Genomic DNA, 25,989 nt, shown 5'->3' with positions numbered 1-25,989 from the left:
GACGGGATACGGAAAAGGCTGGGGACCGCAAAATAGTTTAGGCATCACATCTTGAGATGTAATCGGAACTTTCGATAATTTGGCATCCATGTTACATGTGAAACCCAACCCTGTCCAATATGTTATGGGTACTAGAAGGGTGGGAATGGAGTGGGGGAGGGTGGGGTGGGGTAGGGGAGGGTGGGGACGGGATACGGGAAGGATGGGGACGGCAAAATGGTTTAGGCATCACATCTTGAGATGTAATCAGAACGTTCAATAATTTGGCATCCATGTTACATGTGAAACCCAACCCTGTCCAATATGGGAGTCTCAAAGCTAAACACACTCACATCTTCAGCTGATGTTTCAAATTTGTTCATTTTTAACTAATATAAATGAAGTTTTACTCATTTTTTATCAAGTTTAAAGCTTATTACCTTATAATCCATATATCAGTTTCACGTGTAACAGGACACCAATATTTTGGTGTCATTGTTACATGTGAAACCACAAAATTATTTTGCATGGATACTGTCTTGTGTAAAAGAAATGGTAACATGGCAAAATAAGTTGAACGTGTGGGTTTGCTTCCTTGTGTTTTACACGTTTGGTGTAGACAAACATTTTTGGAACAGACAATACAAGAAAAAATATGTATGAAGGGCCAAATTTATATAATTTGCCCATTTCATGTGAGTGAACAACAGCTGATTTCAATAATCTCATAACGATTAGCCAAAAAATGTATGAATTTAATTAATGTACTTATCAAGCCCTTTTAAATACATTCTATACTTGGAGCATATCAATTCTATAAAATAACAATGGGAAAGGTGATTCCTCATGTTTGGTATCCATGTTACATGTGAAACTTGCTTTGCATCTGTTAATAAACAACACTGTTAAAAATAAAACGTTTGACAAGATGTCTCAAAATGGTTTATTATTTTAGACACTACATATATGTCAGCACCTAAAAAAGTTATTTTAGTGCTCTTCACATTATTTTGAAAAACTCACCCTCATGTCACACATTCTGTACCCAACTTTGTGGAATTACCCACGTATAAGTTAAGTGAACCGCGATGTTACAAAAGAAATCATGTTGTCTATAAAGACGGCAACTTGTCCTTTGTAGAGCACCAGCCGGTCTCACCGGTCTCACCAATATGGCGTCAAATTCATTCATTGTGCGGCTCTTAATCCGCTATCCAGTCTTTATATAGAGATCAGTGGCTGGTACCAAATGGCCTGTGAAATGTTTCCGCCCCAAATAGTATCATTCGGAAGAAAACAAGAAGTTTAAATGAGTTCCATTTTGGAAGTGCAGAGTGTTACGTACGAAATCTTGTTTAGTGAGTAAATGTTGTGCACAGTTTTTCACTTTTTTTCTCTAAAAACATAACATCCACTGAGCTGACACTTCAAACAGATTAGGCTTTGAACATTCTACTTCGAACAAAATGCAAGAAAAGCAAATGATCCTATACGCCTTTTATTCAAGCCTTCTATTCCCAACTTATTCCGCTCAGGGAGACCACAGGTGATGCGTCCGAGTCGGCCCTGGTGAAATGCGTAGAGCTGGCCATGGGCAGCGTGTTGGACTTCCGCAACAAGAACAAGAAACTGGCTGAGATTCCCTTCAACTCGACCAACAAATACCAGGTACGCTCCATCCCCCCAATACTGAACATGACAGTCACACACACAAAAGGAGTGGAGTGCCATTATTTCTTTCTTCTGGTAATGAAACTAAAAGGACTCCTCAAAAGCACCACAGGACCTGTAGCTCACAAGCGTGAAGAAAACTTAAGAGAGAAGATAATGAAGAAGGTTCGGTTTCAGTGGTGGGAGAGGCAACCCAACAAGTAAAACTCTGGGCGAAAGCCACAAAATTAGGTAGAGACTCAAAACCCCATCCAAGTGTGCAGCTTGGCAGAAATTGAATCCAGGTGTAACCGAGTTGGGAAGGTTACGAAGAAAATTCAAAAGTGACACTGGGATATAATTCCACTAAAATGACCAAATTTTATTACTACAAAAAACTACAAAACGACGGTCATTCTTCAGCAGTCTGTAAGTAACAGAAAACAGAAGAATAGAAATTAATTTAATTTCATTACAAATGTACAATGACTGAATTCAATTATTCAATTATTTTTAATAACCATCTCTCCTTATCCTTGGTTATCTCTCATCATAATGAGAAATTGCATTACCGGTTCTGTAAACCTCAATTTCCATTGATTTGTTCCATAGAAATGTTTCTGGTGCGAATTTACAAGTACATTTATTAAGAGAGGCATCAAAATATTAAAAGGCATACAAATTTAATCAAGGAGAAATAGAGGCGTAAGGCGAGGATAGAACCACTGCGATAAAAACCATTAAATCATTTCTTCAATCTTGCTGCAATTTACAGGTCTCGGTGCACGAGTGCGAGGAAGACAGCCGCTACCTCTTGGTGATGAAGGGCGCCCCCGAGCGCATCTTGGATCGTTGCAGCACCATCCTCATGAAAGGCGTGGAGGAGCCAATGGGAGACGACATGAAGGTTGCGTTCAACAACGCCTACCTGGAGCTGGGTGGACTGGGCGAACGTGTGCTCGGTACGTAGACAAAAATTTGAAGACTTAGAGAAGGACAAACACTGAAAACTTTTGTAACATGTAGTAGTAACATGTGGAGTGTCATGGCCTAGCGGTCAAGAACACCGGACTCACGTTCTGGTGTTTCAGAGGCAACAGTGACGTGGGTTCGAGCCCGCCGGCGGACACTTGTGCTCTTAAGCACGGCACTTAACCATTATTGCTTCGTCCTTCGGATGGGACATTAAGCCGTAGGTCCCGTGTGTTGTATAAATGCACGTAAAAGAACCCAGTAAACACTTATCGCTTAAAGAGAAGGGGTTTGCCCTGGTGTTTCTGGCCTCCTGTATAAACTCTCACGTGGAGTATTTAGGAGAAGAACCAACCAAGAACCAAGTAACAGGGGTGTGAAATCTCAGCTTTAAAGCTGATTTCAGCTTTTTTTGTTTTGGATTTCAGCTTTTTCCCTCACTTGCTGTGTACAAAAGTATAGGAGATTTCCAAAGTTCAGCCTTTTTTTAAACCTTTTTCAGCTGTTTTCAGCAGCGGTCACTCACACCCCTGTAGCAAGTCAACCAACCCTTCAAATTTTGGCTTTGCCCCGATGTACTGCATAATGGCAATTTCTGAGTTGATGCTCATGGTGACATGTCACGTATTAACTGTCTAACCATTCCATACCGTTCAGTGATTTGCAGGTCTGCACAGTACCATTATGATTCTTAGTGAAAGAGAGACCTAAAATCAAGCAGTAAAAGTCCATGAAGTTAGAGCTAGCACCAAAGTTTTCAGAAGCAGACCTTATAGCTGTGTCACATTTGTTTACAATAGAGGATATTGTGGACATGTGATGCCGACTTTCAACAAACTGTTTTGTTTTGCCTTGCCATGTAACAGAGATGAAACTTTCCTGATTTTAATCGGTCATCCGACTTTGTGACTTTACATTTTAAATCATGGACATGATTGAAGTGATATCATAAATGGTGCCCTTGTCTTTCGGACTTTTTCCTCGACTTTCTCAACTTAAGAAGTGAACTTCTTTGTTGATGAGGCCGTTACGCACACCGTAGTTCAGGCTTCTTGATTTTGTGAAAACACTGAACATTTTTGTCATCGTAAAGTTTCCTTTTTAGATCGAAATGAAAACAGGAGTCGGGATGTCCGGAAATTGGCTATGGAGTGTATTATACATACATGCACACTTGTATATGTGTAACTGCAGCGTGGCCCAGATTTCGGACACGTAATGTTAGGCCTATTTCCCAAATTTTTTGTCCCATATGCCAGTTTCATCTCTGGCACATTTCTTGAATTATGGGTGGCTTCAAACTTTTGTGTTTGTCTTGCCTGTCGGTTGCCGGTCATCATGACGTTGCAGGTGACGTGGTACATAATCCGTGAGTTGTCCCTCTTTTTTCCCCCAGGATTCTGCCAGTACTTCCTGCCGGAGAAGGAGTTCCCCCAAGGGTTTGAGTTCGACGCTGAGGATGTCAACTTCCCACTGGAGGGTCTGTGCTTCGTGGGCCTCATGTCCATGATCGATCCCCCGCGTGCCGCGGTGCCTGACGCCGTGGGCAAGTGCAGGAGTGCTGGTATCAAGGTACGTATTAAGGATTGGACAGCTCGGAGCTTAGAATCGACCAGAATCAATTTCCAAACTTGAACTCCAAATCGGAACTCCACCATTTTTGTTTAGAAATTTCAGTTCCCCTAAACTAATTGTAGATTCCAGACACTTCAGAGAAACTTGTATATATGGGGGGAAAGGTAGACTAGACCGTCTGTCACTGGTGCATATTTTCGTTTGAAGCAACAAAAGTGTTCAAAATCTAACAACGGGTTTTTATCACAATAACCTGATGAAGCGTCAGCTCTGTGAATGCTGTATCCGCTCCGGTCACCAGTACCCCCTCACCGGCAAAGAGAGTACAGTTGGGGGTGACCGACCGACGCCATCTTGCCTGACTGCAATTCATGTGCCGCGAAGCGCGCCCACTGCGTGTACATAGTACAAATCCCCTGGTGTACGTGCGTCGCACACAAGGAACGGTGCGCGCCAACCAGCGAAATGTCCCGCCCATGGGACGTCGTTGCTGGGTAAAAGGGCGCCCTCTTTTGTCAGCGCACGGAGCCCATATTCCGAGAAAACACAATATTCTGGATCTCGATTTCATTTCAAAAGTTGCTGAGTCATGACACAATCCATAAATCAACATGTCGGCATGTGATGTCACACACTAAACATCTGTACGCCGTGTCAACGCGCTTGCACCCATTCACAGATTGGCCCAAATCCAAACCAACTGCCAACAGAAATTTCCGAAAATTTGTCGCTTGACACATCTTTGGGAATGCCAGAAGGAATAATTACACCGCTTAACCCTAACTCCCCAGCATAATTTACTGGGAACTCTACCCATTCAGGCAAATTCCAACACCCACATGGGAAATTGTACACACACACTGTTGGACTTAGTTTCTGGAGGCATGCCAAACCCAATGTAAAAGACCATCTGTTTAGGGGTACTGTACCTATCCCAACAGATTTAAACAAAACCTGCTGTTGGGCTTTGATGGGTTGAGTTCGGTTAGGGTTAAAGAAGTAACTACGAGCAAGTTGAGGCAAGGACCATAAGTCGACTAGCGGTTGATTTGTGACGTAACTTACGCCTCCGTACTAATGGCAATGTGCGAGCACCGCCAGTCAATGTGCAAACGCCTCTGGAAAAAAATTCTTGGTCCTGGCTCCCCGTTGTTCTTTATGATGTGCGTGGCTATTGGTCACCAGTGATGCAGCTGCACCCTGTGGTCCGGTTACATATAGTCGACTAGAGTAGTCCCACCATCGTGCGTTCGAGTGAAGCAGAGTCACGTCACGCATGCTTTGTTCATTCCCCGGAAACGGACAAATATGGCGGCTGGAGAGCGGAAATCTCAAGTGGTCTTAATACTTTAAAAGTTTACTTTATTTGAAGTCTAAGTAATCATTTAGGCCTATTTGAGTTCATTGCGACTTTTGAGGCTATAATTTCAGCCCAACCTTTTTGAGTTTTGCAATTGACTACAAAGCAGTAAATCTCAATGCTAAGTCCCAATCCGAAATGGGCCTTTTGGAAGTGAAGTTAGTCGAACTTTGGTTAATCATAGTCCTCGCCTGAGCTTGCTCTAAATGGCCCCAGTCATGGTGACCGTTTTAGCCGATTTTCGGCTAACTTTGACAGATTTTTTGTTAAAAAAAGGAGTTTGGCAGAAAATTTGACAGAATGGATTTTTTTGGGGCAGATTTCTGGCAGAATTATGCAAAAATGGTTGTTTGACAAAAAAAATTAGCAAATTTAAAAAAAGGGTACGTTTGTTTAAGAAAGCTTCAATCTTTTCAAACAAACCCTTGCATAATGGGACAGGTTGGCTGGTGTAGGTGCTGAGATTCACTGGGAACTGGACGTTGTTGTGACGTGACCGCGTTTTGCCTGACATTTACGCAATTTCATAACATCTTTATGTAGCTATAGATCGTTTATAATGTAATTTGAACCTTAATTAAGGCAATATTACAACATCTACATGTGATTTTAAGTGTTTATAGTGTATTTCGAGTATTTATGGGGAATTTGGCAGATTTTTGATAAATCTGACAGTTTTTTGAAGTGCATTTAGCAGAATTTGGCCATGATCTTACGGTCACCCTGGCCCCAGCTTAGTAGACATTAAACTGAGTCTCAAGTAACCCTGCCGTGTGTGTGGTGGATCCCCAGGTTATCATGGTTACCGGTGATCATCCCATCACAGCCAAGGCTATCGCCAAGGGTGTGGGCATCATCTCTGAGGGCAACGAGACCGTGGAGGACATTGCCGAACGTCTCGGGATCGACGCCTCTGAAGTCAACAAAGCGTATGTCCAATGTCAATCTTACGTTGCATTCCACGTATCAAAATATTCACCCCAACTCCCTAGTCATATTTTGCTAGGATGCAACCTCAATCCTGCAAAATCCTCCAACTGCCTTCAACTCAAAATTGCATGCAGCCTTAGTCCTCCAAAATCCTCCGTTATTTCTTGAGTGTGGTCCTTGGAGGGGTGACCGCTGCCTCATATCCTCCATCAATTACTGTTGAGCAGAGCCAGTGACATCCTGGAGCAGTGCAGAGGATTTCAGGTATAATTAAGGCCTAAATCTGTGCACGGCTGAGCATAAACAACGCATGGTCCGGCCTAAGACCTTGACAAAGTGCATCCTCTAAAATCAGCCACACATTTTTGCCATACAGCCTCGATCATTTTGCAAAGAGGATTTGGGATGATTTGAGAAGGTAAGGGTAAATTAGCACGTCTATCCATTTGCAATGGATTCCACAGCAAACCTGTGTGAGTTATACTGTCTGGATACGTCACTTGGTGATGCAACTGGCAACGTGTTGTTTGGTGCAAGGTCAAGTCTAACCAATCAGTCAACGTGGCCCGTTTAGCAACTGCCATTTTTGAGTTGTGAACAAATTTTGTGTCATAGAGGTGTACATTGAAATTTAGTGTTAGGCCAAAAAAAAAAATATTCGGTCTCTGGTCTGACCAAAGTTCCGGAATTGACGCGGGGATGCGGCTTTTTTTTTTTTTTTTTCAAGCTTGGATTGTACAGACAAGGTGGGGTACTATTTTGCCTTTTTGGTGTCCTCATGTACATTGGTGTCCTCCATAATTTGCCTTGGTGCTCTCGATCATTTGCCTTGGTGCAATTTCCCATTCCTTGGTGCTCTTTGGTAAAAAAAAATTGAGGAGGTGCGGCAATAGAGGGCGCTGTTGGAGCTACTGCGGAACATTTTGGAGAAAAAAAAATCGACGCGCTTGATTAAAATCGACGCGCGCGCTGACCAGAGACCGACTTATTATTTTTTTTGGCCTTAGTTTGGCTTTTTTTCTTTCATCCTAAAAGGAGCAAACCTCTTAAACTGCACTGATTATACACTGATCATCAACATTAATTCCTCTGGGGTTTTGTGGCTTAAATACCTGCTAAACGAAAGAATGTGAAAGCGTTAACGGTTGCCAACTGCAACAGGATACGACAGTAGAATTGTTAATAATGTTAATAACGTGTGTATTTATGAAGCCCCTGTGCCCTTCAGTACTTGTTCTCAAGACGTTACATCATTATTACCTTGCTCAGTGGGCCAATGAAACATTCCAAAGACAATCTCAGCTCCATGGGGAGTACACAGCTCGATGCTGCCATTTTGGCGCAAAGCAGCTACAATCAATCACAATAACCATCTCTGCCCTCACAGGTACCCATTTACTCCTGGGTGGGGAGAAGCAATAAGTGACAAAGTGCCTTGCCCAAGGACACACGCACCATTACCCCAGGCTGGACTCGAACCCACAACCTGCAGAATAACCTGCGGACAACAAATTTGATGCTCCAGACCACGAGGCCGTTGCACTCCACAATGGGACTAGTTCCCACAGAATTGGCAATTCATGCACTGGTGCAGATGGCTCAGTGGAACCTTTACGTCTGCTTCTGACAGGGTTATAGGGGAACTTACGTCAGTGAAGGCGCAACATCCACCACTAAGAATCTTCCCCCTTTTTTTCTCATCTGGTTAATGAATGCAGGGATGCTAAGGCTGTGGTGGTCCACGGTTCTGAGCTCCGCGACATCACCAACGAGGAGCTGGACGACATCCTGGTGAACCACACAGAGATTGTCTTTGCCCGGACCTCCCCGCAGCAGAAGCTGATCATCGTGGAGGGCTGCCAGCGCGGCGGTGCCATCGTGGCTGTGACCGGAGACGGTGTCAATGACTCCCCTGCCCTCAAGAAGGCTGATATTGGTAAGAATGTGTGAAAGAGGTTTCTTTTGTCTTCTTACAAAGACTTGTGATTGTGTGTTTTCTCTCAGGAGGGGGGAGAGGGGAGGGGGTGGGGGGGGGGGTTGAAATCCCATCCCATCATCCCTCCCCCCTTCCTCCCAAACTTTGCAGCAACTGGCGATGGTGTCAATGACTAACCAGCCCTCAAGAAGGCTGATATTGGTAGGAATTTTAGGCTTCGTCTATAAAACACCAGGCTACTCAATTAATATGACTGCTTTGAAATTGGCTGGGCAAATTAAAAATTGGTTCCAGGTGCTATTTTGGAGTTTCACCTCGAAAAAAGAGATTTGCAATATAAAAGTTATTCACTTTTGAATGAGTCATCAGCCAAACAAAATCAACCAACGTTACGTTATTGAAGTATTTCTTCACAAAAATTTGAATTATTAGTTGGCAGACAATAATCTGGCTCTTCGCAGAGCGGGTTTGTTTGTGTACAAAATAAACCCCTTTTTCAGAGGGTTGCAGATGCCCAAACTCGGAATAAACTAGTTTTTGTTTGTTAAAACAAAACATACAAATTGAAAAGCTTTAGGCGAAAAAAAAACCCTCTTTGAAGAGCACAGAGAATGCAACTTAAAGTTCGGCATGGCACTGTTCTTTGGCTCAACTGGGTCTGCTGTGCTATCATTGCAAGTGGCGGTGGTACGGCACTGTTCTAAACGTTGTTTTTTTTCTTTTTGGCCAGGTGTGGCTATGGGTATTGCTGGCTCCGACGTGAGTAAGCAAGCTGCCGACATGATCTTGCTGGATGACAACTTTGCCTCCATCGTGACCGGTGTGGAAGAAGGCAAGTTCATTTAGAAAAACAAGTTACATTTGTGATGCCATCAAGCTACACGAGTCGTTTGTCGGGAATTTTCATTTGGAGATACAGTCCAAAATAGGGCCACTTCATCACATCCCTTCACCACATCTTCAAAAATTTGACCGGGGTCGACAAACGACTCATTGAGCTTGATCACATCACATTTGTAATGGAATATCCTTCATATTTCATGAGCGGAGAGCCTTGGTCCAATGGTTACTGTGTCCGACACATTTGCGATGGTATGTAGGATTTAAACCCTGACAGGGAACATGGTGTTTGTGTTCTTGGGCAAGACACTTTACCACAATTGCCTCTCTGCACCCAGCAGTGTTTCCCCTGCCCATTCAAACGTGAGGTGGCCCACCTCGCTACTTTCAGTGACCACCTCGCTCAATTTTTGCAAATATCACCACCTCGCTGTGAAGATTGGCAAAAAACAAAATATCAATTGAAAAATTTTCATTTTGTGTAATATATGAGCATTTTCCTTTACCTCCATGTATCAAGAACTCACAATTTCGATGTGTTTTTGGAATCATCGCGCATTTTTGTGAGCGCTGCATTCTTTTCAGTTTGCAGACTGTATAAATTTCGTTTCAATCATCAACTTGAATTGTTACCACCTCGCTCAGTTCATTAGCCAGGGGAAACACTGGCACCCAGGAGTATAAATGGGTACATGTGAGGGTAGATACTAGATTAAGCTGATATTGAACTGCTGCGGAAAACGGGTCTCATGACCTGATGAACAGGGGTAATAATTGTGAAGCGTTTTGAGACTTTTGGTATAAAGTGCTAAAATGGGTACCACATGATTAGAATTTTCCAGCTCATAAGAAATCAAAGTCTTTAAATATTTAATCATACAATAAAGGTACCAACGTTTGACCCTATACTACATAGAACTACATCGATATCAAACATGGAGTGCTCCATTTGTTTTGGGTGCTACAGGGAGTATTAGGCAGGGCGATCTTTTTGGGGGGGAGAGAGGGGTGAAGGGACTAATGGGTTTTAGAAAGATACCAGTTTTAAGTATTTTCTTTTGTTCAAAATTTAAGAGTATTTAAAGGGAAGATACAACATTTGCAAACATCACAAAACGAAATGATCAAATTATCACAAAATACCTTACTGGATTGCTAGGGAATGACAGTCCAAAGCATTCTGTAAAATTGAGGCTCCTGGTGTGTTGTCATTTTCAAGAAAAATGGGATTTTTTCCAATGCAGGTCGTCCGACCGGTGTCGCAGAAAACTGGCTTTTTTCAAAAAGTGCTCCTTATTGTTCACAGTTAGTTATTCCGCGTTTTCTTTGCAATTGATTACACAACTGTGAAGGGGTACAAGCCTGCTAGACTGATTCTCTGACCTTACAATTCCCCAAAGTCTATAAATTGCTCTGTTTCATCTTAAGTGGGGTCAGGGAACCAGACTACAAGAACATGATTGGTTTTCTTGGTTTCTCCAGCATCTACAAGCCCAAAACCTGAAACAAGTCATTTTAACAATATTTGCTATAACATACTAATCCTCCAAATCCATTTATTTCTGAAAATTGCAGCAAAAGCAAACGTTGTACATTCCCTTTAAAAGAAGGGAATATCTGTTTCATATTGCCACCTGAATCTTAACTATTGGTCAATTTATGGTCCAAGTTGGATTAAAAACAAAGAAAGTTACCGACTGATGTGGATTTTGGGGTTAAATTCCAGGCCGTCTGATCTTTGACAACTTGAAGAAATCCATTGCCTACACCCTGACCAGCAACATCCCCGAAATCTCCCCCTTCCTGTTCTTCATTCTGGCCCAGGTGCCCCTCCCGCTGGGCACTGTCACCATCCTCTGCATCGATCTGGGCACTGACTTGGTGAGTGTTTGCTCTGGGGGGTGTATTTCACCAAACTCATAACTTGAGAGATCAATTAGAGAATGAAAGTCTCGCCAGTACCAGTCCACGTTCACTTTTTCTGTGAGTGTCTTGGTACTAAATACTGACTAGTCTAGTCACAGGCTACCATGTTTGAATCTACCCAATAGTTACATGCGTGATTGACGGAACAAAAGTTGAGGTCAGCATATTTTTAATTTTATAAAAGTCATCAATTCGCAATATTTTAAATATGTTGTACATTGTAATGCTTTCTGTACTTCAAAATACCTATTAATTGCCCTTGATTGGTTGGGCCCAGTCAGAACAATTGCAAACAAAAAATTGCACACGTTGTAGATCCTATCACGGATCCTCTACACAAGTATAAAAGACTTCCCCAAATTTCTGGTTAGAGGCGTGACATGGCACTTGCGCGTCGCGCGAGACTCAGCGCACGACTGCAGTCTTTCAGCGGTCAAATTTCTGTCAAGACGCCAGCTGTCGGCGATCATGGCGCGTGTGCATTGTTCCACATGTTCTATGCGCTGTTCTATGCGCGGACACGGCATATCACGCCCCTAGACAAACCGTTCCGTACATTTTGTACACAAGCTCTGATGAGTTGTTTATCCTTGTGTAGAGGATCCGTGATCCTATACATGGTGCCCGGATGCTCTGAGTTCTCGTAAAATCTCGCAGATATTTGTGACCTGTTCTGTCAAAAGCAGACGCTTCTGGGCAGAGGTTGAAATTGAGATAGGGCAAAAAAACGCTGTGGGGGTGATTTTTTCCCCATTTTTTAATTGTAATCCTGAACATGTCTAAAATATACTATAAAAGTTTGAAACCCTAATTTGATCTCTAATTGTAGTATTTTTGATGATTTGTTAAGGTATATCAGTTAAAGAAACTACTGTTTTGTGACGTTCGTGGCCATTTTCTCTGTTTTCTACTTTTCGACACAATGAACTTCAAAATAGCATAACTTTGCGCAGGAATGACCAGTTTCAAAAATTAAACCACCTATTAAAAGGAAACAGAACATATTTTAACATTATGCAAAAATCTCATTTTTGACCTTATGCCCAGAAAAGTCTGATTTTGACAGAACAGGTCACATTTGAGGTCAACTTACATGGCTCAATTAATCACTTGTGGTCAGTTAGTCAGTTGATGCATGGTGCATTCATGCTGAGTATTATTTTATTCCATCCGATTGGGATAACAAGTTCGTATTGAGAACTTGTTATTTCTTAAGACTTGTTTCCCCCGTTGGATGTTAATTTTTCATATGACCTGCAGGCTGTCCATAGTCCACTTAACCTATGACCTGACACGGTTTGACCTCTGACCCACAGGTTCCTGCCATTTCCCTGGCTTACGAAGAAGCCGAGAGTGACATCATGAAGCGACAGCCCCGTGACCCCATCAATGACAAGCTCGTCAACGACCGGTAAGTCACTCCAACGATCCTCATAACCTTCGACTCGGGGTCAGGTAATTAGAATAAAACAAAATAGGAATAGTTGTCCCTAGAACAAATGGGGACTGCAATTGTTGTCTATAGATACGCAGTATTAAGAACTCGGTCAAAAATAAGGAAGGCAGACTAATCATGGTTCAAAGCAGTCAATAAAATTTCAGAAGTTTTGTGGGTGATCACCTCTTCTCATATCAGGCAAGCAACTTTTCGTCGCAGCAAGTCTTGTAACGCTTAGAATGTTCTCGTTTTTGTAACTTCCCAGGCGGATGTGATATGTATGTGGCAAGAAGTGTGAGGCGCAGTTTCCTGATACTGTACTCCATTGTTTTGTTTTCAAAGAGCTTGCATCCATTTCATTGAACCTGTACTCGGTAAAGACCATGCCAACATAGTACAGTGGAACGTCGCTATACCGAACACTGCTATACCGATTTTTGTGTTCAAAACATACCGATCATTGTTGCAGAAAAATGTCCGACAGAAGAGTGACAAGTGGCTATTATTTCCCCAAGGAATGGACGGGGAAAAGCCAGCCATTGCTGTAGGTAGTAAGCTCAAAACTGTGTAATTACATAACTCAATAGTCGGCACGTGTTCAAAGTCGTCTTTCAGTAAATACCAGGGCGTGCAGGGTGAAGTTCTGAAGGTCGCTATTTATTGAAATGTGAGTACCGTACTGGAGCACCAGCAGCTTCAAATTGCTATACCGAACGATCGCTATTAACGAACAATTTCTGTGGATCCCGCAATGTTCGTTATAGTGATGTTCAAATGTCAATGTCTCATATTTGAATATTGGGTTTCCCCCTTCACTGATATAATTTTTTTAAACCTTGCTGGACATTTACCATTTTTGATCCTCGTGCTGTTGTCCACAGATTGATCAGTATGTCCTACGGTCAAATCGGTATGATGCAGGCCTCGGGTGGTTTCTTCACCTACTTTGTCATCATGGCCGAGAACGGTTTCCTGCCCTACACGCTGTTCAACCTGCGTCGGGACTGGGACAACCGGGGCGTCAACAACGTGGAGGATTCCTACGGGCAAGAGTGGGTGAGTAGAAGGAGGGATCCGTGGAGTGCTGTGGCCTCGTGGTTCAGGGCACTGATTTGTGGTCTGTGGGTAAAGCTGCAGGTTGTGGGTTCGAGTCCTGGCGGGGTCATGGTGCGTGTGCCCTTGGGCAAGGCACTTTGTCACTCATTGCTTCTCCCCACCAAGGAGTAAATGGGTACCTGTGAGGGCAGAGGTGGTTATTGTGATTGAATTAGCTTCCTTGCGCCTAAGAGGCTGCATCGAGCTGTATACTCCCCAGGGAGCTGAGATGGTATTTGAAATGTTTCATGTGCCCAATGAGCAGGGGTAATAATGATGTAGCGCCTTGAGCACCAGTCCTGGTGGATACGTGCGCTTTATAAATATCCACTATTATTATCCGAAAGACAAGGTCGTGTGGTGAGCTAGGGGTTGAAAGACTGACGCTTCAAACACATCAAACATAATAACTGCTTGGACAAAAATACGCCCTGCTCCCACGAAACCCTGACCAAGTAGCAGATGATGTTTTCGCACTAAGTGTATGTGAAGTCATTCTGGGTAAGAACTGACCATTTTGAGGTTTTGAGATTTTCTGAATCAGTAACCGTAAATCTACAACCTCCCAAAATATAATACAATCCATCAAGCAGTAGTGTGTTTTTTGGTCAATTTAGTGTAGAAAATTTTTACAAAACACATTTCAATATAATCTCATAATTGGGTTGTCAGAGTTTCATCACTTAGTACTTGTCCCAGGCTTGATAGGTCTCAGCACGTATGAAAATCGTATATCATTTTGAAGCTGAAAACCTCAGGAATTTGAAAATGCCAAAACCGTAAAAAAAAAAAAGTTGGCTATTTTGTCCGGGTTGGTGAGAGCAGATCTCAAATAGACAACTGAATGAAATAGCGAGTGGTGAGATATGTGTTATTAGGATTTTCCTGATTTTTCCTGATACTTCAAAAAGTTTACTCCCCCAGTTTTGAATAAGCCAGTTTGGTGTTTGGAATAACATCGCTGATGTGTGTTACGTGTTGTTAGGCGCACGCCCATCCTGCTTGTAATTGACACGTAAGCGTGGTGCGCCCGCCTTCGATCGTTCGATTATCCCAAATGACCCGTGACCCATATAGTTGTGCAGGGGCCGTATCATAAGTCCGACGCCTCGTAGGTCCGACGCCTCAAATTTCGGACTTATGAGGCGTCGGACTTATGAGGCATACAATTTATTTATTCCGCCTCATAGGTCCGACGCCTCATAAGTCCGACGCCTCATAAGTCCGACAATGGAAAAACGAGGCATTTAATTTGTCAGACTTACGAGGCGTCAGAGCTATGAGGCGTCAGATCTATGAGGCGTCGGACTTATGAGGCGTCGGACCTATGAGGCGTCGGACTTATGGGTCTTTATTTGGTTAGGGGATGCGATTTTGTCGGACTAATGAGGCGTCGGACCTATGAGGCGTCGGACTTATGAGTGGACCCCGTTGTGCACATGCGCAGTTGAAATACAGGCTTATTTTTGAATCATCTGGTTTTTTTTACAGAGTTACAGACAGCGCAAGGTGCTTGAGTACACCTGCCACACGGCCTTCTTCACCAGCATCGTGGTGGTGCAGTGGGCGGATCTGATCATCTGCAAGACCAGACGCAACTCCCTCATCCAGCAGGGAATGAGGTAAGCTTGCTTCTCCCCGTCCTGCTTTTAAGTTTGACAGCCCAAGCTGGTCACTTTCTGGCTCAGACTTTTCCTGACTGACTGACCCATTGACTGACACGCTCACTGACTGATTACTTATTCTCAAACTTGTTCAGAAAGTTAAAAAAAAAACCAGCATTTTTTCTTAAGATTTTGTTTCTGTTGATGACGTGTACCAGGGTTCGACTTAAGCGGTAGCCCGCTAGCCAAATGCTGGTCAAAACAGCGGCGGGCTAGTCAATCTTTTCCTGAAGTAGCCCAGCTGGCGAGTCAAAAATTATTGGGCTACGGCAAATATGAAAGGGCAGGAAGAAATATATCAAATTACATTCAGAAAGCAAACTTGTATCAATATTTTTGTCTAATTTTATTAACGGTTTAGGGTTAAAGTATTAGATCTGTTTGTTAAAAAACACTGACAAGATTGCCTCAGGATACACGTTTTACATTTATGCACATTGTTTTGTATGAGACACTCTATAACAGAAAATCATTCGTGCTAGTGAAAATGTCCGCGGGCTAGTTAAGAGTTTGTTTCTGTAGCCCGGCTGGCTAGTGAAAAAAAAGTTAAGGTCGAATCCTGCATGCACCATTTATGACATTGCCTTTCTTGTATTCTATTTTTCAGCCTCTTTTGTATTGCCTGTGCCTATAGAATTTTTTTAACCCTTTCCTTACCATGGGCGACTTTTGTCGACAAAGAACTACCCCCCTGCTGATTCCCATGGGCGACTTTAGTCGACCAGGAAACCACACACAGATCACCCTCAACACAGATATATTCACTACTTTTCAGAAAAGCGGCATGTTGATATGTTTGGCCGCCTATACATCAACCATATACCAGCTGAAAGAGTGTTTTCAGATCGTTTTAAATGGTGTAGTGCCATTTGGTCATGTGGTGAAATAGCTTGCAGTTTGATAAATGGGACCAGATGGACAAAAAGGCATAACATTCTTATATTTGCACATATGGACTTCATTTTTACATCACATATAAAAGAGTAAGGTTCAAGGAACAAACTTTGCACACAACACCTATGATTTTAATCACTCCTTGGCAGTGAAAATTGGGGTTGAAAAAAGGGAGTTTTCGACTTGTGGTTATTTTTTTCACACTCTAGTGATTTCCGCATGACTGAGCAAACAATTTGGTCCTGGGGAGAGCCAAGTCAATAAACAATGTGGTAATGAAAGGGTTTAGCTCTCCCGCAACTTTGGTTTTAGATGAAAATTCACAGGGTACTCATTGCATTCCCTCGTGTATGTTACCACAAGTAATTCATTGTTTTGTATTTGCCCGCAGCAACTGGGTGCTGAACTTTGGTCTGGTGTTCGAGACTGCCCTCGCTGCATTCCTCTCCTACACGCCAGGTCTGGAGAACGGACTCCGCATGTACCCGCTCAGGTAAGGCAACATAGAAAAACTCACATGCTACATAACCCGTGATCTGTTTTCTTAAACCTCTTCGTTGTCTTCTGATCAAGTTTCCGGACTCATCCTTTAGATCCCAGACTTTGGAAATTATGGCTCAATAGTATTCTGGTTAAGAAAATTTAAGAGAATCCTCAATTCGGTATTTGAATCAAGTCTATCCCAAATCCTGACAAGTCCCTCACAAGAAATGCACGAGTCGTCCCGTCTGAGGGCAACTCACAAACTCTTCAAAGATGTTGTGAGAATAACAGGGCCCAATTTCATGGCGCTGCTAAGCACACAAACTTGCTCAGCCCAAAAAAAAGTCTGGCTTGTAAAAGCAGGTTACCTGACAAAACGCTATGTGATTTTCATGCTAAGCAAACAACAGCTGAATACTAATCACGAGCAATATACATCATGTGGAGTTTTGGCTGATAACCTGCTTTTATAAGCCAGACTTTTTTGTTGCAAGAAAATTTGTGTGCTTAGCAGCGTTGTGAAATTGGCCCCAGGATTGTTTTGTTTGTCCCTGAAATTGACGGTATAGTTGAGCTTAAACGAACTTGTGACTAGACTTGGTGGCCACTCCTATATCACTACCAGTATTTGAAGTCTTTCTGTTTGGTTTGAACATCAAAGGCCTACAAAATTGCCCCTTCCCAGGAGATAGACCGAGAGTCCGTGATGAAATCAAAGTTGAGAAATGGCCTAGAATCGATTTGCATTCATTTTTGTCACTCCCCAAAAAATGGGTACGTAGTACAGTTCTTTGAATAACCATATTGCTCAATGCTTTGATACTTTGTTAAAAGTTGTACAGTGCAATGCTGCAATAATGAACACATCAATTAGTCGCTTGTCACCAAAACACCCTCTTGCTCCCTATTTTCCGTACAATTATACAAAGCATGCAGAGCATCTTGCCGGAAAAGCTCTTAGGAATCACAGCTATACCCAGACATTTTTGATGGTTGTCATTGTTTTCAAACAATGGGCAAAACCTAATTTGATTTACATCACCCCGACGCAAAAATCCCATCTTAGGCCCCCCCCCCCCCCCCCCCCAAAAAAAATATTCGGTCTCTGGTCAGACCAAAGTTCCGGAATTGACTCGGGGACGCGGCTTTTTTTTTTTTTTTTGCTTTTTGTTTTTTTTCTTCAAGCTTGGATTGTACAGACAAGGTGGGGTATTTTTGCTATTTGGTTTCCTCATGTACATTGGTGTCCTCCATAATTTGCCTTGGTGCTCTTGATCATTTGCCTTGGTGCAATTTCCCATTCCTTGGTGCTCTTTGGTAAAAAAAAATTGAGGAGGAGCGGCAATAGAGGGCGCTGTTGGAGCTACCGCAGAACATTTTGGAAAAAAAAAAGATTGACGCGCATGATTAAAATCGACGCGCGTGTTGACCAGAGACCGACTTATTTTTGTTTTTTTGCCTTATTAATAGTTAATGCGGTACCCGCTGTTATGTACATTAGATTCAAACCAGCCAACCGATCCCGTTAGCTCGGTGATTGAGTGGTAAGACATCTGCACTAGAAAGCAGGAAGTCGTGAGTTCGAGTCCCATCCGAGTGATTTTTTCCAACTGTCACTCTGGAAGTAACACACTGAGCATACAGTGTTTATACGTTGGTGAAGAGCAAAACCTAATTTGATAAAACAATGTGTACTATATTGACCTGCTTGCTATTGTTCCATCATTAATTTCTTCCCTGTTTGTGGAATTTGTCTCAGGATCGGATGGTGGTTTGTAGCCATTCCCTTCAGTGTTCTCATCTTTGTCTACGATGAGTGTCGCCGGTTCCTCTTACGTCGCAACCCTGGCGGCTGGGTCGAGAAAGAGACCTACTACTAGCGCATGCCGCTCTGCGCCGCGTCGTGTCCGACTGCACGCCACATCTGCACTCGCTACGGATTTCGTCAGTGCGCGGTTTTTTATTTTTTAAATTAGCAGAGCTACTGGTAGGGGAAATCATGTGCACCATTGGACCGAATCGTGATGATGTAAAGAGTTCAAGCAACGACCAAATGTTGTGGGACTTTGCGACACAAACTTCAAAAAAAGGCGTTCAAGATTAAAATAACCAGAAAGAGGAATACTGTATCACAAGGTAGATATATATCTCTGCATTTATTACCACGTAGACCACGTAGACCATGTAGACGTTTTTTAGAAGTAATGACACGTACTTTGGGGAGTCGGTCACGGCCTACTTTTTATTTTAAAGAATCAAATGAAAAAGTGTGTAGAAAATTACAGTGAAAAATAATTGAAAGAAACAAAATAACAACATATGAGTAGTCAACACTTATAGCATTGAAGAGAATAGTGAGCATGTAGGTTTTGTTAGGCGATACGAGTGGACGATGGGGATGTCAACCGGGTTTTGGCGCGATAAATCGGGGAACGTGCCATCTTGAAAAGCATCCTATTTAGCAACCGTTTTCCTTGAGGAATGGTTTGTTTTACTCACCACAAAGTTATCTTTGGTCATTAAAAAAAAGCATGTTGAAAACCAAAAGGAATAAAACACGTGGACTTGGACATATTGCAACATTTTAGGATTTGAAATGCATATAAAGGCTTCTTTAAGAACTGTTGAACATCAGTATCTGAGAGAGATTTTTGGAGCCCAAACACAAGGCAGCCCTGTAGCATCGCGCGTCTTTGTTGACACAAATTTACTCTTGCACAAGATAAAAAGCCAGATGAATGTGTTAACCACGGGAAAAATTCAACCAATAGTTTTTTTGTTTATTCACGCTGTAGGACCCCCATGTTGAACTACATTCCTAGAAAAACAGTTTTACAACACTTGTCTGCCAAATCAATCACACTAGGAGGACAAACGGGAGTTGAATTTTTTAAAGGTACAAAACGGGGAAAGGAATTTGAACCAAATTCTGTGCTTGTGCTTCTGAAAAGGACCAACTGATAAAACTCTCTCTGTAAACGGCAAAATGAGTCTTTTCAGGATAACCTCCCAAACCGGTTTTATCCCTGTGTTTATGACGGTCTCAGCAAAATAAATGAAAAGTAACATGTATAATATCTGCCTGATCTGTAGCAAACCATCACTCCAAACCTAGGTCCACAACTTTCCTTTGGAACATTATTTGTACAGAAGTGTTGATATATAAAAAATATTACAAATGTATAGAATAAGTACCAAAGTATACGATCGTAAAATTTCATGGTTACTGATAGTATTGAAGTGATAAATGCGCACACTGTATGCAAGAGTTTTATGGTTTTTTGGCTTTCAAGAGTTCATTCATTTCACCAGTTTCCTTATACACACACGCACCAGAGTTTTAGATAGTCTTGTACGTATTTGGCTTTTGAGTTGGAGGACTTGTTTTTCTGCTAAACTTGATCCTGAAACCCGCGCTTGGCTCGTGTTTTCGGCTCGTGCTAAGTTTCGTAAAACTGTCAGCGGAACTAGAAATGTATGTGAAGCATAAAGAATGTTGCTCTTCACTGGCACCCGATAGAGACTGCCAGTTGTCCCTATGCACAAGTAGCTGGTAGTCTGCAGAAGCTTGCGGTGTTACCCTTTTCCCCTTTTGCACATCCCTGGTTTGAATAGTTTACTCGAGTGTACAATTTTTTTTTAACAACCGTTCCCAACTTTACTGCCTTCCAGTTCCGTTTCTCTTGTTTTTTTCTTTAAAAAAAAATTCACTTTCCTCTGAAACTCGATGTTAAAACGAGTGTTGATATTGTATTTGCAATATGCTTGTTCGTAAAAAAATACAATTTGATATGAAACCGCTTAAAAGAATGAACGGATGTTATATATTCATAGACAATAAATTAATGTACATTACAAAATATTCTCTAGAAAATAAAAAAAAAAATTGTTGAGCATTTACAGGTGTTAGTTACTTTGTACACAAAATTGTAAGGTGATTAGGTAACTTGTAAAATTGTTAAACACCAGACTAGATCTTGTTCATTATTTTTTCCTCAAATCCTGATCTTATCCACAAATACATTTTAATTGTTATATTTAGAAGGTAGCTGCCTCGGTGTTTCTGACATTTGATTTCCTGTATTTCCAAAGTGTCATTTTCAGTGTGGTAGCACTCCTAATCATACATACTAAATAACAATTTGTAGTATTTTCTCATTTTTCCTTTATAGTATTCACGTTTATTTTCTTGTTTTAAGTGGCAAGTGTTCTAAATATATTTTTCGAAATCACCCAGCGCTGGGAACAGTAATATGAGAAAAAAAATATCAACTGCCCAAATTGACAGTATGCCTACTTAAAAAATAACAATCTTGCACAATCCACGTAACATTGTTTCCCCTTAAATATACAGCCATCTTTATGTTTTAGTTGTACATGCATTCTTTAAAAAGTTTTTCTTTAGCTTTGTGTACTTTCCATTTAAGATTAATTCTAATTTAGTTTTCACGGTACTAAATCCAGATTAAAGTTTTTAAACGGGATGTGAATCAGGATTAGGTATGTTAAGTTGATAGTATTGGTTAGGTTCACTTGGTTAATATTGCCTCAATGGTTACATTCTTGGTTTAAGCTTTCGTTATCTTTAACTTGGTTTAATAGTGCCGACTTTTAAAATTGGTTTACTCAACTTCATATCCACTACTTTCGATTTGGTATTTTTGACATTGCCTCCACAGAACTGCATATCAAAAGATGAAAGTTCTCCAATTTTGAAGAATCTTTAAAAAGCCAGTCCCCTTGACATTGATCGGTTATAGAAATTGCGATCATCACGTGATATTTTGTACTTTTTATATCCAACCGAAGGCCAGTTCCCATAGTTACATCGTTGTTTCAATTTTGTCTGGGTTAATGTGCTGGCCAGTAAAAGGGTCCTCCATGTTGAGTTGAAGTTAAAAAAAAACGAAACTTAACATGGTTGTTCACTGTAATGTTGTAGCTAGTGCCACCATTTGCATCACTTTGCAAGCATTGCATGATTCATGTATGCAAATTTTATGCAAATTAGTGTTCTCCCTTGAAACCACTGTATGTCCACAGTGAAGAGCTCAATAACGGAGTGTATAAAACAAAAAAAAACTTCTGCGTGTAAAACATTGCTGCTAGTTATTTCTACAGTGTTATTCCAATAGGTATACATTTGTTGTGATATGTACGAAATCCCTTGTGACTCAAATTGCATTCGTGGGTGTACATTGTACTGTGTCTAATCTAAATCCCATAGAGTTTTAATGCACCTTCAGCTTTTTACATACGTTTTCTCCTATTGGTTGTTTAGTGGATGTGTTTGCATGGGTCGGCCAATCATACTCGAGCTCATATGTGTCATGGTTACTTAATTCAATGTTCAATATCAATGGGAAAAGAAGTGCAGTCGTTCATTTTATTAAAAGGTTGCATGTAATACTCTTATTAGTGTTTAATCTATGCAGTTGACTTTAAACCAAGCGTTGATCAGAGCAATAGCATGCTGTTGTTTTGAACGATTCTTTCTTTACCTCTCCCCCGACGTTTCACGAATGAATGTTTTAACTATGTAGTGATGTCCAATCAGAGATGGTGATTTCAAATAATTCTGAATGTATTAAGATAATAATACTAATTACATAATATTTGATTGATTCATTTTCAAGTTTTGGTTTTTTTTTATATTGAGTTTACAGATATTGATTAAGAGTTGGTTCCAATTTGATGACGCTGCTTATCACAGATTGCTGCTAAGCGTGTATTTGCCGGAAACCAGTCACTAGCAAGATGTGCAAATCATACTCGCTTGGCTGGTTACCGACAGCCTACTCGCTGGTTATGCAAGCAACTTTGCTCAGCAGCGCATAACATTGGACCAAAAAAAAACCAAGTTGTAATTATTGGTATTTTGTTCATTCCAGTTGCAGAGTTTACTTTGTATCATTCTGGTGAGATTTAAATTTCAGTGATAATTATTATTTTTGATTAATGAGTAGTTTGACTAGTAGTGTTTTTATTTTAATCTCGTAGAAACCTATACCATTGGACGTAATTTTGCCCAACAAAACAAAAAAAATTCATACGCAGGGTTTTTCGAAATCTTGGCTTCGTCAGCGGTTCGGCTTGAAGAGATACATTTAGGCCCGTGACTATCTGGTGTCAGATGAAATTTGGACTTCTATGAAATCTGGTCCTTATTACCTTATTTGGACTCGTACCACACACGTGACCTGTCAATGTTCACTGAGGAATACACAATACCAATGAGTCCGTATTTCGTTGAGGCCTTTTTTCACACTTTACAGTAACATAAGGCCAAAGTTTTGGGGTTCTTCCATGGGTATGAACTTGAAAAAGATTCGATACTTGAGCCAGAAGTCGCAGCCAAAACGAAGCCGGGGTTTCGAAACTCGCTCCCCATCCAATTTTGGTGTAAACCATTGTTATCCCAGCATAGGGGTGGACACACATCGTGTGAGTTCCCCGTATTCGTGTGGTACATCCCAAATTGACAATCATTAGCTCTCATTGTTTTTGGATCACATTCGTGCAGTTCGTTCCATGGTTCTTTTCTTGTCGTAGAGGTCATAATTTTTAATGAAACCCCCTCCGAGGCAGTGCACTCTCCTTTTGTGTGAATAGAAATTTAGGAGGATCCATTGCTCTTTGCAGGGATGTGTTAAGGATGAAGGCAGCAGCCTTGTTATGAGAATAAAAAATCGTCCTTGTGAGTTTAACAATAAAACACCTGTGTCCATTACATTCTGTCAAAATATTGATTGTTTTTAGAATTGTGATGTCTTTGCATTTCATACCGTAACAATGTTTGTTTTTATCCTCGGTCATTCATGATCTTATCGACGTATGTTGACAATGACACATTTATTATAGGCCAATCAATAATCCCCTGTGATTTAATCAAGGCGAGTATCTACCAGCTGTACTATGTAGGAATATTGGTACCCACAAACGCACCTATCGATTTTAATGAGGAAAACATTGCATGTAATGCTCAAAGTTAAGATAATATGTTATCAAACCCTGTGAAATTCGAAGTTATATTCTGCCTGTAATATGCCCCAAGTGGTACCGACGGAGGACAATCATTGAAATGTACTATTAAGCTATCAGCTTCGGTCCAAAAGTTGGGCCGCCGGTATCACAAATGATCGAAAGGAGCAATGCTCATAGCAATTTTTTGGCGAGGTATGCACATCTAGAGTTAGAAAATGTGTGATAGCTTTGCAGTGTGAGCGGTGGCAGTTTTTGGGGTGTTTTCAGTTTTCCCAAACGGGCCGCCAATATGCTTGTTACCGGATTATGTGGTTACAAGCATGTTTTGGCCGCCAATTTTTTTTAAGTGATAGCACCCAAAAAGCTGCCACCGCTGCATGCAATGCTATCACATAATTATTTTCCAACTACAGGGGTGCATACCTTGCCAAAAATCACAATGAGCATTATTCCCCTCATTTGATACCGACCAAACCCCCAGGCTGATGGCCTATAAGGTGGCTTTAAAAAAAAGTGGACGCGTGGGCACGATTCGTTACAGAATCCAGATCCAGTTACGAGATACCCCCTCCCCAGCCCCCGGCAGGGGAAAAATGTGCATACATTTTCTTTATTTTCTCAAAATCCACTCAGCTGAAAGTGAAACTATTGTTGCTTCAAACGAAAACACGCCGGATCGATCCTACATTTACTATACAGGGTGACCCAAAAACTGCAACCCTAAAACATTTGCCTTTTAAAAACAAAGGGATCGGTGGATTTTTTATGTTTTGGGTATCAGGTTAAAGCTGAGAGCTCATTTTCTTTCAAATACTGAAAAAAAAATCACGTAAATAGCGCTTTGGGTTGCTGAGAAAATGTTAAGTATGTAAAAGTAGTCATTTTTTTATCCTGTACACAAACAATTATGCGAAACAAATAAAGATATGCCGAAACAAAGAAATAGGACGAAGAGTTGCTGTATAAAACGAAGCTAATTTTGTCCTGCATTGATTTCGTCACCGTCTCCAACTAGCAATCGGAGAAAACGGCATCGGAAGTTGAACGCCTTCTAAAACAACAATTTGCGTCAAAACTGCAGAGTATTTTAGTTGGGTTTCTCGTTGTGGACACTTGATGTATTGATGTCATTAAATTTGCTGTTTTTGACCAGTTTGTGTATTAAAACAACAAGAAATAAGAGAAAAGAGATGAGTGCTAGTTCGGGAAACCAAAAAAACTGTAAACTTTCGTTTTCACGAAGTAGCACGCTTCAATGTATTATAGAAGAGTGTTATTTCGTGGAAACGGAGGTCAGCGCGCGCGCTCAAACAAGAAGAGTGTTACTTCGTGAAAACTTTTTTGCTCGCATTTAATTTGAGCAAAGTGCGTGCCATGCATTACAATGGTAAATGGAACTTGAGTGTTACTTCGTGAAAACAAAAATTGTCACTTTCGCGCAAAAGTTGCCATGGTAATTAGCGTAATTATTAAAGTAAAGCTCTTGAAGATTTGAAACTTCGTGCAATGGTAGGCCTTGATGAATAATATTTAAAAATGTAAAAAACTGAAAACCGAAAAAAATATGGTTTAACACGTGGAGTGTTACTTCGTGGTGTCGGTGACGATTTGTTTCCTCCTATATTTATTTGTTTCGTCCTCTTTTTATTTGCTTCGTCCTATATTTATATGTTTCGTCCTCTATTTATTTGTTTCGTCCTCTATAATATTTGTTTCGCCGCGTAACTCATGTGTAACTACAGCACTTTACTTATTTTTGCTTGAATTAAAAACAAAAAAAAATCGTTGAAGACTTTTATTCGCAAGAAATAGTCGTAGTACTAGTAGTCGGGATCATTAAGGATTCTTTTATTGGTTTTCTCCTTGAACTTCGGCAGCGACCGCAAGCTCCATCGGAAAGAAAAAGTTAAGACCGGATCAAGGTACATATGTACCAACTTTTACGACAACTAAACGTGCTGGTAATGTCGATTTCACTGATAATTTTTTTTGTCATGTCTATTTCTAGATGAATCAGTCAGAAGTTAAATCGATGATCTTTAATTGTTTGTACAGTTCACTGAAAGTCCAAGATGGGCTCGAACAATGCACTTCCACGTGGCCTTCTAAAATAACTATGATGTCATTGGTAAACAACACGTCATCAAGAAAAAGACAACTGCGGCTGCGCATCATAAAATATTCATATAAATGACCTTTGTACTGCGTTGTTAAACCTACCAGCTGAAATGTGTTACACAAGGCCATACAAAATCAGCTCGTC

General features: G+C 41.2%; 1 protein-coding gene across 1 annotated transcript in view; it reads left to right on the top strand.

The window, feature by feature from the left end:
* Window positions 1-23,457, top strand: part of LOC119735694 (sodium/potassium-transporting ATPase subunit alpha-3-like) — a 60,876-nt gene extending 37,419 nt beyond the window's left edge. Inside the window, exons 11-22 of the mRNA XM_038209549.1 lie at window positions 1,515-1,647; window positions 2,405-2,591; window positions 3,998-4,173; window positions 6,329-6,465; window positions 8,185-8,402; window positions 9,133-9,234; window positions 10,969-11,123; window positions 12,485-12,579; window positions 13,488-13,662; window positions 15,193-15,323; window positions 16,651-16,752; window positions 18,502-23,457. Of these exons, the coding sequence (XP_038065477.1) occupies window positions 1,515-1,647; window positions 2,405-2,591; window positions 3,998-4,173; window positions 6,329-6,465; window positions 8,185-8,402; window positions 9,133-9,234; window positions 10,969-11,123; window positions 12,485-12,579; window positions 13,488-13,662; window positions 15,193-15,323; window positions 16,651-16,752; window positions 18,502-18,622 (1,732 nt within the window). The 3' untranslated portion in view covers window positions 18,623-23,457. The remainder of the gene's footprint in view (window positions 1-1,514; window positions 1,648-2,404; window positions 2,592-3,997; window positions 4,174-6,328; window positions 6,466-8,184; window positions 8,403-9,132; window positions 9,235-10,968; window positions 11,124-12,484; window positions 12,580-13,487; window positions 13,663-15,192; window positions 15,324-16,650; window positions 16,753-18,501) is intronic.
* The last annotated feature ends 2,532 nt before the right edge of the window (window positions 23,458-25,989 follow it).

Source organism: Patiria miniata, unplaced genomic scaffold (genome assembly GCF_015706575.1).
Source record: "Patiria miniata isolate m_02_andy unplaced genomic scaffold, ASM1570657v1 HiC_scaffold_29, whole genome shotgun sequence".
In the NCBI taxonomy this organism is placed as follows: Eukaryota; Metazoa; Echinodermata; class Asteroidea; order Valvatida; family Asterinidae; genus Patiria; species Patiria miniata.
Note: the sequence above shows the minus strand (reverse complement) of the source record. Positions and strands in the feature narration are given on the sequence as shown.